Source organism: Bos indicus x Bos taurus, chromosome 13 (assembly GCF_003369695.1).
Source record: "Bos indicus x Bos taurus breed Angus x Brahman F1 hybrid chromosome 13, Bos_hybrid_MaternalHap_v2.0, whole genome shotgun sequence".
NCBI classification, from domain to species: domain Eukaryota; kingdom Metazoa; phylum Chordata; class Mammalia; order Artiodactyla; family Bovidae; genus Bos; species Bos indicus x Bos taurus.
Window position 1 is genome coordinate 79,683,288 of NC_040088.1, and position 18,696 is coordinate 79,701,983.

Consider the following 18,696-nt stretch of genomic DNA (forward strand, 5'->3'; position numbering starts at 1 on the left):
AAATCACATCACTCGAGGTATCAAAAGACTTTGAACACAGAAATGCTTGGTCCAAGAATTCTGCCTTACACTGATAAGCATGTACGTATCAGACACGTGTCTTTTCCCCTCCCCTCCTTCCAGGGTTTGCCATCAACAGCACAGGACAAGCACAAAGCTCCAGGGGCAGAGGAGGAGGCTGCAGATGGATCCACCTGAGCCCCTGGACCATGGTATCCCTAGAAAGCCCCAGGCACCCAGGGCCATCACAGCTTTCCTCCTGGGTCAGTTTGCTGTTTTCTGTTCAGACTCACATTTGGGAGACAGGATCAACATTTACTGCTGAGTGTTCAGACATACATAGGAAGAGGGAGGAAATCTGAAAACACACCTTGTCAGTGTTCTTGCTAGTTTCCCTCTCCCCTCTTCAGTCACCTGGCCTTGGAGAGGTTCCCTAGGCTGCCGGGCAAATTCCCAGTCTGAACCAGGCTATGAAAATAGCAGTGTTGGAGATTAGGAATTAATGATCATTCTTAAGGAAACAGTTAAATGTGCAATAGAAGGACTTCCCTGGGGGGTCTAGTGGTTAAGAATCTGCCTGCCAATGGAAGAGATGTGGGTTCAATGCCTGGTCCAGGAAGACTGCACATGTGGTGTGGCAGCTAAGCATGTGCACTACAACTATTGAGCCTGTGCTCTCGAGTCCATAAGCCTGAACTCCTGAAGCCTGCTCTGAGCCTGTGCTCTGCCACAAAAGAAGCCACTGCAGTGAGAAGCCTGGTACACCGCAACTAGAGAGTAGCTTCCCCTCGCCACAACTAGAGAAAGACTGCGCACAGCAAAGACCCAGCGCAGCCAGAAACAATAAAATAAATTTTAAAAGATGTGCAATAGGAAAGCCGGTCCAACTATACCACAGTTGCAACGACCTATGATTACAATTTCTTAAAGCAAAACCACTGACTTCCGGGTGGGGAAGGTGAAATGAATCACAGAACCAGACTCCTCAACATTCAATGAAAGGATGATTGAATAGTAAATGTGCCTGCTTCTCTGTCTGTCTGTCCATCTCTCTATTCATCCACGCAGCCCCCATGGACCTCTGGGGTGATGTCTGGAGTGACGTTTAGCCCATGTTGACAGTGAATATTCTGGGGTGGGGGATGGGGAGTGGGAGGGTCTTCTCTTCCCCCTTTTCTTACTTGGATCTTCCTGGTGGCTCAGACGGTACAGTGTCTGCCTGCAATGTGGGAGACCTGGGTTCGATTCCTGGGTCGGGAAGATCCCCTGGATAAGGAAATGGCAACCCACTCCAGCACTCTTGCCTGGAAAATCCCATGGATGGAGAAGCCTGATAGGCTACAGTCCATGGGGTCACAAAGAGTCAGACATGACTGAGCGACTTCACTTCACTTCACTGGCTGAACTGGAGAAGGAAATGGCAACCCACTCCAGTATTCTTGCTTGGGAAATCCCATGGACAGAGGAGACTGGAAGACTATAGTCCATGGGGTCGCAGAAGAGTCAGACATGACTCAGCGCCTAAACAACTGCCTCAGTGTTTGTATAATACACATGTATCGTATTTACAATGGAAAGAAAGCTAATTGTTTCTAAAAGGGAAAGCCTTCCTTTTAGATGTAACCAATTTTTATTATTCTGAGTCATGAAAGTGAAGCCTTTTACATACAATGCACACTGCCCACAAGAAATGTCAGTGGGAGGGCCCTGAGACAGAGACAGAGAACAGGCGTGAAAGTGTCAGTTACACAGACACATGACTCCTGCACAGTCAGTGCCTCAACCACTTGGAGAGGCTAAATTACATCAAAATGATGTTCTGGGATCCACTCTCTCCTCACCTGCTGTCTCCTTGGGGGTCGCGTTCTCTCCTCCAACTCATTCTACTTGGGGCAAGTGGGTTAGCAGTTTCAACAACAGCTCCGCTTACCCTGCTCAGAACCCTGCCCTGGTGCTTCACAGCTCACCACAAGACGTGCAGCTGCTCAGTCTCTGCAACCGGGGCCTGACATGCTGTTCTGTTTCTCCCTTTTGGTCCTCAGGCAGAAACCCCCATTGCAGGGGGCTTGGGTGTGTTTAACCTCTGACCCCACATGGACGCTTTGGGCTTCCCTTGGGGCTCAGCTGGCAAAGAATCCGCCTACAATGCTGGAGACCTGGATTCCATCCCTGGGTTGGGAAGATCCCCTGGAGAAGGGAAAGGTTACCCACTCCAGTATTCTGGCCTGGAGAATTCCATGGACTGTATAGTCCATTGGGTCGCAAAGAGTCGGACACGACTGAGTGACTTTCACTTTCACTACATGGATGCTTTATCTGGCTAGGTAACTATAGATGGGACACTGAAAAGGCAGAAAAACAAAGTTAACAAAGCAGTTAATATTTATTCACTAATGCTTAGAACATCTTATTGAGATAAGTGATAACCAGTCTGTTTCCGGCTTTCTGGAAAGGGAAATGAAGCCACAGAATTCATTATTTGTACTTCCTCTCCCAACATGACAATCTTGAAATACAGTAGCTCATCAGTGAATCAGAACCAGAATTCAAGAGACCTCCCTAACCCCCCCAAAGCAGGGGCCCAGGTTCAATCCCTGGTCAGGAAACTAGCTCCCACATGCCACAACTAAGGCCCAGCACAGCTAAATAAATAAATAAAATAGTTTTTTTAAAAAAGAACTAGAATTCAAAATTGCCAGTTCTATCAAATGAGGACCCCATACCCGAAGGGTGGCGACCAAGAGGAGTTACCCTATGTCCGAGGTCAGGGGCAGCGGCCGAGAGTACCAGACTGCGATGGCACAGGAACGGCAGAGAGGAGCTACCCTGCGTTCGAGCTCAGGGAGGTAGGCCGAGAGGAGATACCCAGTGTCCGAGGTCGGGGGGGGCGACGAGAGGAGATACTCCACGCTCCAAACCTGAAGCCAGGGGCAGCGGCCAGGAGGAGCAACCCCACGCCCGAGGCCAGGGGTGGTGGCCAGGAGGACCAACCACACGTCCAAGGAGCCGTGGCTGCGCAGGCGCAGGAGGTCCTAGAGGAGCTATCCCACGTTGAAGGTCAGGAAGGGCGGCAGTGAGGAGATACCCCTCGTCCCCCCACGTTGAAGGTCAGGAAGGGCGGCAGTGAGGAGATAACCCTCGTCCAAGGGAAGGAGCAACGGCTGCGCTTTGCTGGAGCAGTCCTGAAGAGATACCCCACGCCCAAGGTAAGAGAAACCCAAGTAAGACAGTAGGTGTTGCAAGAAGGCATCAGAGGGAAAACACACTGAAACCATACTCACAGAAAACTAGTCAATCTAATCACACTAGGATCACAGCCTTGTCTAACTCAATGAAACTAAGCCATGCCCATGGGGCAACCCAAGGTGGGCAGGTCATGGTGGAGAGATTTGACGGAATGTGGTCCACTGGAGAAGGGAATGGCAAACCACTTCAGTATTCTTGCCTTGAGAATCCCATGACAGTATGAAAAGGCAAAATGATAGGATACTGAAAGAGAAACTCCCCAAGTCAGTAGGTGCCCAATATGCTACTGGAGATCAGTGGAGAAATAACTCAAGAAAGAATGAAGGGATGGAGCCAAAGCAAAAACAATACACAGCTGTGGATATGACTGATGATAGAAGCAAGGTCCGATGCTTTAAAGAGCAATATTGCATAGGAACCTGGAATGTCAGGTCCATGAATCAAGGCAAATTGGAAGTGGTCAAACAAGAGATGGCAAGGTGAATGTCAACATTCTAGGAATCAGCGAACTGAAATGGACTGGAATGGGTGAATTTAACTCAGATGACCATTATATCTACTACTGCGGGCAGGAATCCCTCAGAAGAAATGGAGTAGCCATCATGGTCAACAAAAGAGTCCGAAATGCAGTACTTGGATGCAATCTCAAAAACGACAGAATGATCTCTGTTCGTTTCCAAGGCAAACCATTCAATATCACAGTAATCCAAGTCTATGCCCCAACCAGTAACGCTGAAGAAGCTGAAGTTGAACGGTTCTATGAAGACCTACAAGACCTTTTAGAACTAACACCCAAAAAAGATGTCCTTTTCATTATAGGGGACTGGAATGCAAAAGTAGGAAGTCAAGAAACACCTGGAGTAACAGGCAAATTTGGCCTTGGAATACGGAATGAAGCAGGGCAAAGACTAATAGGGTTTTGCCAAGAAAATGCACTGGTCATAACAAACACCCTCTTCCAACAACACAAGAGAAGACTCTATACATGGACATCACCAGATGGTCAACAACAAAATCAGACTGATTATATTCTCTGCAGCCAAAGATGGAGAAGCTCTATACAGTCAGCAAAAACAAGACCAGGAGCTGACTGTGGCTCAGACCATGAACTCCTTATTGCCAAATTCAGACTTAAATTGAAGAAAGTAGGGAAAACCACTAGACCATTCAGGTATAACCTAAATCAAATCCCTTATGATTATACAGTGGAAGTGAGAAATAGATTTAAGGGCCTAGATCTGATAGATACAGTACCTGATGAACTATGGAATGAGGTTTGTGACATTGTACAGGAGACAGGGATCAAGACCATCCCCATAGAAAAGAAATGCAAAAAAGCAAAATGGCTATCTGGGGAGGCCTTACAAATAGCTGTGAAAAGAAGAGAAGTGAAAAGCAAAGGAGAAAAGGAAAGATATAAACATCTGAATGCAGAGTTCCAAAGAATAGCAAGAAGAGATAAGAAAGCCTTCTTCAGCGATCAATGCAAAGAAATAGAGGAAAACAACAGAATGGGAAAGACTAGGGATCTCTTCAAGAAAATCAGAGATACCAAAGGAATATTTCATGCAAAGATGAGCTCGATAAAGGACAGAAATGGTATGGACCTAAGAGATGCAGAAGATATTAAGAAGAGATGGCAAGAATACACAGAAGAACTGTACAAAAAAGATCTTCACAACCCAGATAATCACGATGGTGTGATCACTGACCTAGAGCCAGACATCCTGGAATGTAAAGTCAAGTGGGCCTTAGAAAGCATCACTACGAACAAAGCTAGTGGAGGTGATAGAATTCCAGTTGAGCTATTTCAAATCCTGAAAGATGATGCTGTGAAAGTTCTGCACTCAATATGCCAGCAAATTTGGAAAACTCAGCAGTGGCCACAGGACTGGCAAAGGTCAGTTTGCATTCCAATCCCAAAGAAAGGCAATGCCAAAGAATGCTCAAACTACCGCACAATTGCACTCATCTCACATGCTAGTAAAGTAATGATCAAAATTCTCCAAGCCAGGCTTTAGCAATATGTGAACCGGGAACTTCCTGATGTTCAAGCTGGTTTTAGAAAAGGCAGAGGAACCAGAGATGAAATTGCCAACATCCACTGGATCATGGAAAAAGCAAGAGAGTTCCAGAAAAACATCTATTTCTGCTTTATTGACTATGCCAAAGCCTTTGACTATGTGGATCACAATAAACTGTGGAAAATTCTGAAAGAGATGGGAATACCAGACCACCTGATCTGCCTCTTGAGAAATTTGTATGCAGGTCAGGAAGCAACAGTTAGAACTGGACATGGACCAACAGACTGGTTCCAAATAGGAAAAGGAGTTCGTCAAGGCTGTATATTGTCACCCTGCTTATTTAACTTATATGCAGAGTACATCATGAGAAACGCTGGACTGGAAGAAACACAAGCTGGAATCAAGATTGCCGGGAGAAATATCAATAACCTCAGATATGCAGATGACATACGGCAGAAAGCGAAGAGGAACTCAAAAGCCTCTTGATGAAAGTGAAAGTGGAGAGTGAAAAAGTTGGCTTAAAGCTCAACATTCAGAAAACGAAGATCATGTCATCCAGTCCCATCACTTCATGGGAAATAGATGGGGGAACAGTGGAAACAGTGGCAGACTTTATTTTTCTGGGCTTCAAAATCACTACAGATGGTGATTGCAGCCATGAAATTAAAAGATGCTTACTCCTTGGAAGGAAAGTTATGACCAACCTAGATAGCATATTCAAAAGCAGAGACATTACTTTGCCAACAAAGGTTCGTCTAGTCAAGGCTATGGTTTTTCCTGTGGTCATGTATGGATGTGAGAGTTGGACTGTGAAGAAGGCTGAGCGCAGAAGAATTGATGCTTTTGAACTGTGGTGTTGGAGAAGACTCTTGAGAGTCCCTTGGACTGCAAGGAGATCCAACCAGTCCATTCTGAAGGAGATCAGCCCTGGGATTTCTTTGGAAGGAATGATGATAAAGCTGAAACTCCAGTACTTTGGCCACCTCATGCGAAGAGTTGACTGATTGGAAAAGACTGATGCTGGGAGGGACTGGGGGCAGGAGGAGAAGGGGACGACAGAGGATGAGATGGCTGGATGGCATCACTGACTCGATGGACGTGAGTCTGAGTGAACTCCAGGAGTTGGTTATGGACAGGGAGGCCTGGCGTGCTACGATTCATGGGGTTGCAAAGAGTCGGATACGACTGAGCGACTGATCTGATCTGATCTGATCTGATCAAATGATTCCTCTGAAAAATAAGAATGCTAGAACAGCAGATTTTAAGCAATTTGGTGCCAGGTATTTATCAACAGAAAGCCCTTCACTCTGCTTAGGTTGTAACTGAGATTTTCATGAACATTTAAATAAAAATTTAGGCAATGGCAGTCCCTACCATGAAGGGTGGCTAGGCTGTATTTTAACAGATACAAAGTTAACTGATTTATTTGACTAAGAGGATTGAACAGAGTGGAAGGCCCCACCGTGAGAGTAATACAGTCAAGTGACACTTAAAGTTAAGAAAGTGCAGATAATTGCAAAGATCCCAAGACCAAACCTTTACACAGTTCATTTTTTGTTGTTGCTTTGTTTAGAATACTGTATTTTACTTGGAAGTACTGCTGCTGCTGCTAAGTCGCTTTAGTCGTGTCCAACTTTGTGCGACCCCATAGACGGCAGCCCACCAGGCTCCCCCGTCCCTGAGATTCTTCAGGCAAGAACACTGGAGTGGGTTGCCATTTCCTTCTCCAATGCATGAAGGTGAAAAGTGAAAGTGAAGTCACTCAGTCGTGTCCGACTCTTCGAGACCCCATGGACTGAAGCCTACGAGGCTTCTCCGTCCATGGGATTTTCTAGGCAAGAGTACTGGAGTGGGGTGCCAGAAGTACTACTGCTTTTATTTTTTCCTAAGTTTTTATTGGAGTATAGTTGCCGCATAGTTCATTTTTAATGTCCCTGTTTCATATCTTATTTACTAAAATCAGCAAAGGAAGCTGAGTTAAATTTTCTTTCCAAAGCTCAGATGGACTTGGAGAGCAGTTGTTAGCATCTGACTCTGTTGTTGTTGGCTGGACACATTTGACCTCATCTCCTCAGTGGACATCTTGACTCGGGGAGTCGTGGGGGCAGGGGGCCCCATCACACACCTACGGAGAGGCCCTGGCAGCTCAGGGCCGGGAATGCACTTTTTCACACACACGCTCGCTCTGTACTCCAAGGCCTCAGTGTTCACAGACAGCGGTCTAACTGCCTGAAGTGACTCTGGATGCTCAAGTGCCGAGAGGCAGCAGGAAAGGAAGGCGGAGCATGGCCCCGCTCACTGGACTGAGGCAGGCAGTGAACAGAGCAAGATGGAAAAAAATAATCTCAAGCGCTTGCAAACACTCTTAATTAGTACTTCAGTTTCATGAAGGCTATGTGGCCACTAGGAATCGTCATTCCTTAATTTTCATTCCTTCTCTAAGGACACACTCACTGTGCAGAATGACCCAAGAAATCGGCTTCCTACCTGTCCTTGGTGAGCCCCTCAGGCAGCGGAGACGTATTCCTCTTTTTAGGAAGTAGGCTGTGATGTTAAAGCCGTAACCTGAAAAGTGAGTATCATACATCACTCATGTGTGGGATCGAATTTTAAAAATGATACAAATGAACTTACTTATGAACAGAAACAGATTCACAGATTTTGAAAACAAACCTATGGTTACCAAAGGGGAAATGTGAAGGGGGATCCATTAGAAGCTTGGGATTAACATACACACTACTATATATAAAAAGATAAGCAACAAGGACCTACTGTATAGCACAGAGAACTACGTTCAATATCCTCTAATAAACCATAATGGAAAAGAATATGAAAAAGAATGTATATATATATACGTATAATTGAATGCCTCTGCTGTACACCTGAAACCAACACAACAGTGTAAATCAACTACACTGCAATAAAGTAAAATGAAAACGCCTGTAAAGTGAAAGAGGCCAGCATCAGACTAAACGCTTGTCTGAGAAGGAACCCCACAGGCCCGGCCCAGCGCCTGCCGCCCAGTGAGCACTCAGTGATTGCCTAGGGAGTCAGAGTAGGAGGATCTGTAGAGGCCTCTTCCAGAGGAAGAGGTGCACATGCCTGAGTAACTCCTAGGAGGCCTGGCCACGGCACCTGCAATGGCCTCCAATCACTGAAACGGCTCAGTTACTCTATCTGGAAAATGGCCTAACTGAGGAGGTCGGACCAAACAGGCCTAACAATCAGGCCCTCAGGTAAGATGCTTAATTCAGGCTGAGCGGTTGTACCACTGGCCACTTTCTGATGCTCACGCTTATCAGCTCACATAACGAAGAGTTTAAAGTATTTGAAGAGGAGTGTGTTTTGCCTATAAGTTATTCTAATTCAAATAAAGTCTTTATATAGGATGTGATGAAACGAAATATGACATAAGTCCCCCTCCCTCCCCCCAAAAAAGAGGCAGAAAAAACTCTCCAACCACCAGAATGGCCAAACTGGAAAAGGCCATGAACACCAACTGTTGGCAAGAATGTGGGCTAACAGGAATTCTCATGCACTGACAGCTGCTTTCAGAATCTAAAGCTGAACTCAAGCATAAACACAGGGTGCATGAATAGCACTTTTCACAGAAGTCCCAAACCGGAACTGATGCAAATATCCATCAAAAGTAGAATTTTTCATTGAAAACAAAGTGGGGTGTGGGGGAGGTAACAGTCACACAGTGCAAATCCTACTCTGCCCCTAAAAGTAAATGAACTTCAGCTAGAGGCCATATCAGGACTAAATATCACAAGCATAAAGTTAAGCTAAAGAAACCTGGTCTGAAGGAGTGCACTCCACCATCTGTAACGATGGAGACATCACCATTCCTCTTACCATCATCAAATTCTGCAGCAACAAAACTTCCGTAGTCACGGCAAGTACCAACATAGTTCCCTCCTCTCTCCATCCCTCCCTTCTTTCCTCCCTTCCAGCTCTGCTCCAAGTATAAAGCACTCTGTCAACGAGCCTCCAGAAATGATCAAGTAAAAATGTCTAGTAAACACAGTTGGGTACCCGGTGGAAGAATCAGAAGTGAAAGGCCCACCGAAGAAGGGTGAGGGTTCCCAGGTCCTCAAACAACTTCAGCAAATCGCTTATCCTCAGAGTCAGGGTTTTAGTCATAAAACTGGAAGGTCCAGGACTTAAAAGAGGTGGTCTCCAGGTCCACTGGACTCTCCAAAGACCAATACGATCCTTGTTTTGAAATAATTTATATATAAAAAATACAATTAAAGAAGTTTCCAGTTCTACACTCAAGTATCCTTCTGTTATCCTCAGAAAGATATCCAGCAGAAAGATCCAGAACATCAGTGACCACAGACCTGATGTTCTGTCTACACAATTGCTTTAGCCGTGGGGATTTCGCAACAACAGTGACATCTATGACAGGATAATCTCCAGGTTTACAGAGATGAAATATGTTTTTTCCTAACACACTTGAAGTGGATTGCATTTTGGTCATGTGGCTTTCTTCTGCTTAAAATGTCAAATGAAATATGCACACCACTGGCATTATTCTGAGTGCTTTAAAACAAATACTTCGGACCTTAGGTCACCGCGAGAGTGGAAGTGACATCCACATCTGTTTATTTGTCTTGCAGCTGGGGGAGGGGGATGGTAGTCAGGGACATAGAAACACACAAAGAGAAGTGATTTTCAAAGTAATGGTTTATTATGTGAATTTTGCAAAGGATTGAACAACAACAAGAATATGTTATCAAAGTCACTCTGCCTTTGCTGCGGATCACACTTTAACGCTTATAGTTCCACGTGATTAGGGGTCAGAGAACATGCTCCAATTCTCCAAACTCTTTTCGCTGTACAAAATCTCCAGGAATAAAGTGTTATTGGTAGGAAGGGGCTAAATCTGAAGTTGACTAGGAAAGTTCCAGTATGAGTTCAGGAAGCCTGGTATCTGGAGATACCACTTGAGTGATAACTAAATCCTGCTTGGTCAGCTGTCTCAATACACCGCCTCCCCCTCTAGGAAAATAAAGCAGCATAAGTCAAACTCTGACTGTTTTACTACTGACATTATTAGGAGAGTGGAGTTTACTGAAATCTTTCCTCCTCTGTCCCACTCCCCTCACTGCCCCCAGGACAGGATTATCTTGAAGGGAATCCTTCCTAACCCTGTATCTTCTTATGGTTTTAGTGGAAAACCCTGCTGAACACACCTATAAGAGAAATGGTAAGTTTACCATGTAAAAGAGATTTGCACTTGCTTAGTCCAAATTATACTGGCTGTGGGAAACCTTACTGTTTAAAGAGAAAGCAGAAGAGAGAGAAAACACAAAAAGTGTTTGTGTCTGTTCTTACAGTAACCTAACTCTGATACGTAAGAAACTCACAGCTGTTGAAATACACTGAATTGACATACTTAGGGAGCTGTATTTCATTTGTCCACAGATAACAGGCAGTGATAAAGACTGCATTATCTTTGCTCTTTAATGACATTGATTTCACTGAGTTGAGCAGGCCTCTGAGACTGTGTACTAATCCGGGGCTCAAGCAAAGCTCCACTATGCTTGAAAGCTAAATGGCAGCTTGGCAAAGAATCCAGGGGACCCTCTGCTTCCCCCTTCTTGGGCACCAGCTACAGGCTTGCAATATTGATGCTCTAAAAGCCCAGAACTGGGGTCAGGGCTGGGAGGAAGAAGCAAAATGGAAATCATAAAGTGATTTCATCTTTACCTTTTCATAAATCATACACCTTTTCATCTGAAAATTACATGGCAATGGTATTCCAAAATCTAGAGGCACTTGTAAATCACAATTAAGGATGCCTATTTTCTTGAGAGCTACTGTGGTCCTCCTTAGCCTGAAAAATCTATGTTTAGCCACAAATAGAGACTAGGATTAGAGAGAGAACTGCTTTATCATGGAAGCATCTTACCACCAGTAGTCTTCAGGTAGGTCTATTTCAAAAAATAATTGGGTTCCCATGGTAGCTCAGACAGTAAAGAATCTGCCTGCAATTCAGGAGACCCAGGTTCAATCCCTGGGCTGGGAAGATACCCTGGAGAAGGGAACGGCAATCCAATTTAGCATTCTTGTCTGGAGAACTCCAAGGACAGAGAAGCCTGGCGGGCCTCAGTCTACGGGGTCACAAAGAGCCAGACACGACTGACAGACTGACAGACACACACTGCACTGCTTGATGTACGAGGCGTCCAGTCCCAGCCAGAGGCCAGCGTCTCCCCAGCAGCCCCCAAAGTCTATCCCTGCGCCTCCCAAGCACCATGCTTTATAAGGAGCTACCATACTGCCCACCACCTCCCAACAGACAACCTCCCAATGCCCCAGTGACGTTCTAGATGCCGACCTGTTGCCACATGCACTTCCTTCTACTCTTCTCCAAAGAACATCAAGAACCCGAGAAAAAAAGGAGATGGGGTCATTTTGTGAGATAAAGAAAGGGTGGTCTCTGCTTTAAGGACAGAGTTCTGCTACTATTTCATTTTGCATTCTGTCTAAAATAAACTGCTCCAACTGGCTTTATTAGAAATTTAGAGACTTTATGAAATAGAAAGGAAAAACAAAAAAACAAAAAAATCAAATGTGAGTTGAACAAGTTCCACCCTGACTTAGGGAGGCAGCAGATTAGTCTTAAGTAGTACTGTGCTCCAATGAGTAATAGTACTTTTGAAGGAAGTGGTCGTTTATTTGGGTCGTTATATTGATATTTCACAATCCCAAGATGCTAAGAGCAAATCTACAACATGGAGTTTTTACTGTAAAGCCATGCAGCTTCGCTTGTTTTCCAGGGATTCCTGGCCAATGTGACCTGAGCTTCCGCAAGACTGCCAAGGGGAAGCTGCGGTCCAGCTTGTGGTGGGAAGCCCTCTCCCACTGTGATTAGGAAAGCAATTCACAGGAGCCTGGGAAACCGCCTTGGGGTCACCTGCTGAGCCCCTGGATGGCTAGCCTGGGGCCTGGGCAGGAAAGTACCACTCACAGTACGCTCCACCCACCACTCAGAATCCCCTCCAGCAAAGCCTTCTCTCAAACCACAGGAAGCCCTCAGCAAGACTTACTGTGGCTCACAGCACTCCTCTCCCTGAGACAACTGCTTCGTTTGTATCATTACTCACAAGCATGAAAAATTTCAAACACCCAGAAAAGTGGAAAAACAGTGCCATGAACACCCAAAGCCCACCATCTAGACTCAATAATGGTTAATATTGTATCATATTTCACATACACACTTGCTATATACCATTTCAGAATAGATATCCTTACAGATAACTCCACAATATGTAATACAGACTCCTAGACAATGACATTCTCCTACATCACAAAATCCCATAATCGTAACTGACATGACATTATTGCTTAAATGGTCCACATTGAAATTCTCAAACTGTCCCCCAAATTACTGATACTCCTGAATTAGAATCCAACCAAAGGTCACACACTGCATCTGGTTTTGTCTCTTTCACCTAGAATAATCTCTCTCTTTCCCTTTTATCCACTCTTTTAGAATGCCAGCCACTTATTAATGTTGATGGCTTCTTTAGCTGTTGCAGGAAATTTTAAGTTTAAACTAAAGCTGTGATCACAATTTGAAGTCTAGAACAGAGATGATTTGAAGATTTAGTCCTAAAGTTGATTTCAAAGAAACAAAACCTTAAATTTATAAATACTTCAACTTTCAGCTAAGGTAAGCTTACTTAAGCAGGTGGGAGAGTGGTCTCATATTGGTCTACTTTTGCTGGAAGAAAGGGCACTTGGTGGCAACCAGATGCCTCCTGGCTGAACTAGCAGCAGCTCCCTCCTGTGAGCCGGTTCAGACTTGTGACTGTTTCCAGGCTGAGGTCGTGAGTCAGGGCTCACTCACCAGATGAAGACTTGAGTAAGATTTAATAAGACCGCATGAAGAAAGGGGCTGATACCTATCAAGTACGGACACTGTCTTGGTGCTGGATTACTCCAGAACACAGAACATACTTAAAAGATGGAGACTGCATCTATTTTAAAGCTATTTCATTCAGGAGAGATGATGTCATAAGTCATGACTTTGGGAACTGTGCCTATTTGGAAAGTGATACCTGTCCTTATCAGACGGTCAAGGCTAGAAAAGTCATGAGTTTGATACCATCTGTTAGAACTTAAAGGACAAACCAAGTGTGACACGTGGCCTTGGGAAAAGACTTTATGGAGCCCTCTGAAACATTCTGTGGGTCTCAGTCTGACCTTCATCACTGCTGATGTGGGTGTGGATGCAGAAAGAAATTGTTCTGTGGGAACCAAAAACAAGAGCCCTTCATAAGTTTAAGAATACACACAGGAGCCTAGTCTAAGACCACAACTGGGAAACAATTTGGGTGGGTAAATGGAATATTTGGTCCTGGGTTAAAAATTTCACTTATTACCCAAGACATTTAGAGACTCCAAAACATTTCCCTTGAGATAACATTTCATGTCTTTAAATAAGGACAGTACTGGACTCTGAGTCACAATAAAGCTATGTCTATTTGATGCCAAAACAAATGGGCAAACTGGTTAGACCCATTAAAAAGAAAAAAAGAAAAAAAAAAAAAAACCTGTGAGCAAAATAATTACTTGTGGCCAAATACTGTACCCAAAGATGGAGAAGCTCTATACATTCAGCAAAAACAAGACTGGGAGCTGACTGTGGCTCAGACCATGAACTCCTTATTGCCAAATTCAGACTTAAATTGAAGAAAGTAGGGAAAACCACTAGACCATTCAGGTATGACCTAAATCAAATCCCTTATGATTATATAGTGGAAGAGAGAAATAGATTTAAGGGATAGATCTGATAGACAGAGTGCCTGATGAACTATGGATGGAGGTTTGTGACATTGTACAGGAGACAGGGATTAAGACCATCTCCATGGAAAAGAAATGCAAAAAAGCAAAATGGCTGTCTGGGGAGGCCTTACAAATAGCTGTGAAAAGAAAAGAAGCAAAAAGCAAAGGAGAAAAGGAAAGATATAAGCATCTGAATGCAGAGTTCCAAAGAATAGCAAGAAGAGATAAGAAAGCCTTCCTCAGTGATCAATGCAAAGAAATTCAGGAAAACAACAGAATGGGAAAGACTAGGGATCTCTTCAAGAAAATTAGAGATACCAAGGGAACATTTCATGCAAAGATGGGCTCGATAAAGGACAGAAATGGCATGGACCTAACAGAAGCAGAAGATATTCAGAAGAGGTGGCAAGAATACACAGAAGAACTGTACAAAAAAGATCTTCACGACCCAGATAATCACAATGGTATGATCACTCACCTAGAGCCAGACATCCTACAATGTGAAGTCAAGTGGGCCTTAGAAAGCATCACTACGAACAAAGCTAGTGGAGGTGATGGAATTCCAGTTGAGCTATTTCAAATCCTGAAAGATGATGCTGTGAAAGTGTTGCACTCAATATGCCAGCAAATTTGGAAAACTCAGCACTGGCCACAGGACTGGCAAAGGTCAGTTTTCATCCCAATCCCAAAGAAAGGCAATGCCAAAGAATGCTCAAACTACTGTACAATTGCACTCCTCTCACACGCTAGTAAAGTGATACACAAAATTCTCCAAGCCAGGCCTCAGCAATATGTGAACCGTGAACTTCTCTGGTTTGAAAAAAGGCAGAGGAACCAGAGATCAAATTGCCAACATCTGCTGGATCATGGAAAAAGCAAGAGAGTTCCAGAAAAACAGCTATTTCTGCTTTATTGACTATGCCAAAGCCTTTGACTGTGTGGATCACAATAAACTGTAGAAATTCTGAAAGAGATGGGAATACCAGACCACTTGATCTGCCTCTTGAGAAACCTATATGCAGGTCAGGAAGCAACAGTTAGAACTGGACATGGAACAACAGACTGGTTCCAAATAGGAAAAGGAGTACGTCAAGGCTGTATATTGTCACCCTGCTTATTTAACTTATATGCAGAATACCTCATGAGAAACGCTGGGCTGGAAGAAGCACAAGCTGGAATCAAGATTGCCGGGAGAAATATCAATAACCTCAGATACGCAGATGACACCACCCTTATGGCAGAAAGTGAAGAGGAACTCAAAAGCCTCTTGATGAAAGTGAAAGTGGAGAGTGAAAAAGTTGGCTTAAAGCTCAACATTCAGAAAATGAAGGTCATGGCATCTGGCCCCATCACTTCATGGCAAATAGATGGAGAAACAGTGGAAACAGGGTCAGACTTTATTTTAGGGGGCTCCAAAATCACTGCAGATGGTGAATGCAGCCATGAAATTAAAAGATGCTTACTCTTTGGAAGGAAAGTTACGACCAACCTACACAGCATATTCAAAAGCAGAGACATTACTTTGCCAACAAAGGTCCGTCTAGTCAAGGCTATGGTTTTTCCAGTAGTCATGTATGGATGTGAAAGTTGGACTGTGAAGAAAGGTGAGCACCGAAGAATTGATGCTTTTGAACTGTGGTGTTGGAGAAGACTCTTGAGAGTCCCTTGGACTGCAAGGAGATCCACCCAGTCCATTCTAAAGGAGATCAGTCCTGGGTGTTCTTTGGAAGGACTGATGTTGAAGCTGAAACTCCAATACTTTGGGCACCACATAGAAGAGTTGACTCATTGGAAAAGACTCTGATGCTGGGAGGGATTGGGGGCAGGAGGAGAAGGGGACGACAGAGGATGAGATGGCTGGATGGCATCACTGACTCGATGGACGTGAGTCTGAGTGAACTCCAGGAGTTGGTGATGGACAGGGAGGCCTGGCGTGCTGCGATTCATGGGGTCGCAAAGAGTCGGACACGACTGAGCGACTGAACTGAACTGAAATTTAGTCAGGAAAAAAACAAAACAATTTTTCTACCTGTAGCCTCAGTATTACAGACTCTGTATGTAATACCACTGGCCACATGCTATTATTATTTACAAGATCCATCAGTTCAGTGCTGTTCAGTTCAGTCGCTCAGTCATGTCTGACTCTTCGCAACCCCATGGACTGCAGCATGCCAGGCTTCCCTGTCCAACACCAGCTCCCCAAGCTTGCTCAAACTTATGTCCATTGAGTTGGTGATGCCATCCAACCATTTCATCCTCTGTCATCCCCTTCTCCTCCTGCCCTCAGTCTTTCCCAGCATCAGGGTTTTTCAAATGAGTTGGTTCTTCCCCTCAGGTGGCCAAAGTTAGAGTTTCAGCTTCAGCTTCAGTCCTTCCAATAAACACCCAGGACTGATTTCCTTTAGGGTGGACTGGTTGGATCTTCCTGCAGTCCAAGGGACTCTAAAGTCTTCTCCAGTACCACAGTTCAAAAGCATTGATTCTTCTGTGTTCAGCTTTCTTTATGGTCCAACTCTCGCATCCATACATGACTTCTGGAGAAACCATAGCTTTGACTAGATGTACCTTTGTTGTTAAAGTAATGTCTCTGCTTTTTAATATGCTGTCCAGGTTTGTCACAGCTTTTCTTCCAAGGAGCAAGCATCTTTTAATTTCATGGCTGAAGTCACCATCTGCAGTCATTTTGGAGCCCCCCAAAATTAAGTCTCTGTTTCCATTGTTTCCCCATCTATTTCCCATCAAGTGATGGGACCAGATGCCATGATCTTAGTTTTCTGAATGTTGAGTTTGAAGCCAACTTTTTCACTCTCCTCTTTCACTTTCATCAAGAGGCTCTTTGGTTCTTTGCTTTCTGCCATAAGGGTGGTGTCATTTGCGTATCTGAGGTTATTCATATTTCTCCCGGCAATCTTGATTCCAGCTTGTGTTTCCTCCAGCCCAGCATTTCTCATGATGTACTCTGCATACAAGTTAAATAAGCAGGGTGACAATAAACAGCTTTGACATCCTCCTTTTCCTATTTGGAACCCGTGTGTTGTTCCATGTTCAGTTCTATCTGTTGCTTCCTGACCTGCATACAGATTTCTCAAGAGGCAGGTCAGGTGGTCTGGTATTCCCATCTCTTTAAGAATTTTCCACAGACTGAGACATTATCACTTCAGATTTTTTTCCCACACTGCTTTCCTACTTTTTTGTTTATAAGAGTATATATACCCTTAACATTAAATATGAAAACTGTGCTTAGATGATATTCAAGCACAGATGAAATGATATTCAAAACAATGGTGCCCCACAGTAATGATGGGAGTGATGTGATACTGGATACTTATAAAACTTAAAGTTACTCACAAAGTCCTTCACTCACATTTATATAACTATGTACAAAAGAACCAGACTTTTAGCAAATCTTCTAAATTAAGTAGCTAGTTGTTTGAACTCTAGGCTCTTGAAACAGGTCCTCTGCAAAATCTGTCAAACTTCCTATGCCCAACATGAAGAAATACCAGATGAACGATGAGCTTTGTGGGCTCTGTGCCTTGCAATGGGCGCACTGCAGCTTCGACAACCATATGCATTGAGTTCTTGAACCATGGCACTATTCCAACAGGATCACAGACTCACAGGACAGGAAAGACCTTTGAGAAATCACCTGGTCCACTTCTTGCTTAGTAGTCAGACCATATTTAAACCACATTTTAAAAACAACCCTGAAAATGAAAAATGCCATGCCTGTGTATGGGCAACTCAGTTCTTCCTTTATCACTGGAGCTGAGGTTGCAGACTAAAATGCTTAGAGGGCAAGGCAGATAACAGGAAGGGCTGGGTTCTGACATGGAGAACTGGAGAAAGCACACAGCTGTTTTAAAGAGGGGCAGTCGCTTCGGAATTCCAGCCATCAGCTGCCACTGAAACTCCGGCACAGGATACTAGATTTTAAGCCTTGCCAGAAAAGCTGGAAATCTAAATTTTCATGTGAGACCTCCAAAATTTCAAATTAGCAATGAATTCAAAGTTTTATAATATATTCTACAGTCCAAAGAAAATGTTCCCAAGGGCCACTTTGGCGTCACACTGTCAGTTTGCAATCTTTAATCTGAGTCACTCACATTCTAGCTGAAGTTCATTTTCCTGTGTCTTGTCTTCAGCAGAGTTGAAGGAAAGCTGGCCACTATCACGTGCTTGGAGACAGGTATTCAGTTTCAATGCAGTCATTTACTCTAAGCTAAATAAACCCCGGTCCTTGACCTCACTACACAGGATATGCTTATCTACATTTAATCATCTTTCTGACACTTCTAAGTCCTGATGGCAAAGCTACACAGTTAACGGTCTGACTCAATGTGGGGGGAAAAGAAAAGATTATACCATTTTAGAAAACAATAATTGCATGAAGGTGTGAGATCTGTATTTTTAGAAAACAGAAAAGCTCACATTTAGGAAAAAAAAGACTTGAAAAGATTTGAGTAACATATCATGTTCTTGGTTGGAAGGCTTAACCAGTGTTAAGATGTGAATTGTCCCCATATTTATCTATTTAACAAACATGTACTGACTGACTATTATGCGCCAGACAATTTCAATCAAAATTACAATGAAAATGTTATTTCTGTGCGTGAAAGGAGGA

At 43.9% G+C, this 18,696-nt stretch overlaps 1 protein-coding gene across 1 annotated transcript in view; it reads right to left on the minus strand.

The window, feature by feature from the left end:
* The window catches only part of SLX4IP (SLX4 interacting protein), a 218,814-nt gene that overhangs the window by 26,279 nt on the left and 173,839 nt on the right, over positions 1-18,696 (minus strand). The window contains 1 exon segment of the mRNA XM_027560309.1: positions 7,758-7,835. Within this exon segment, the coding sequence (XP_027416110.1) occupies positions 7,758-7,835 (78 nt within the window).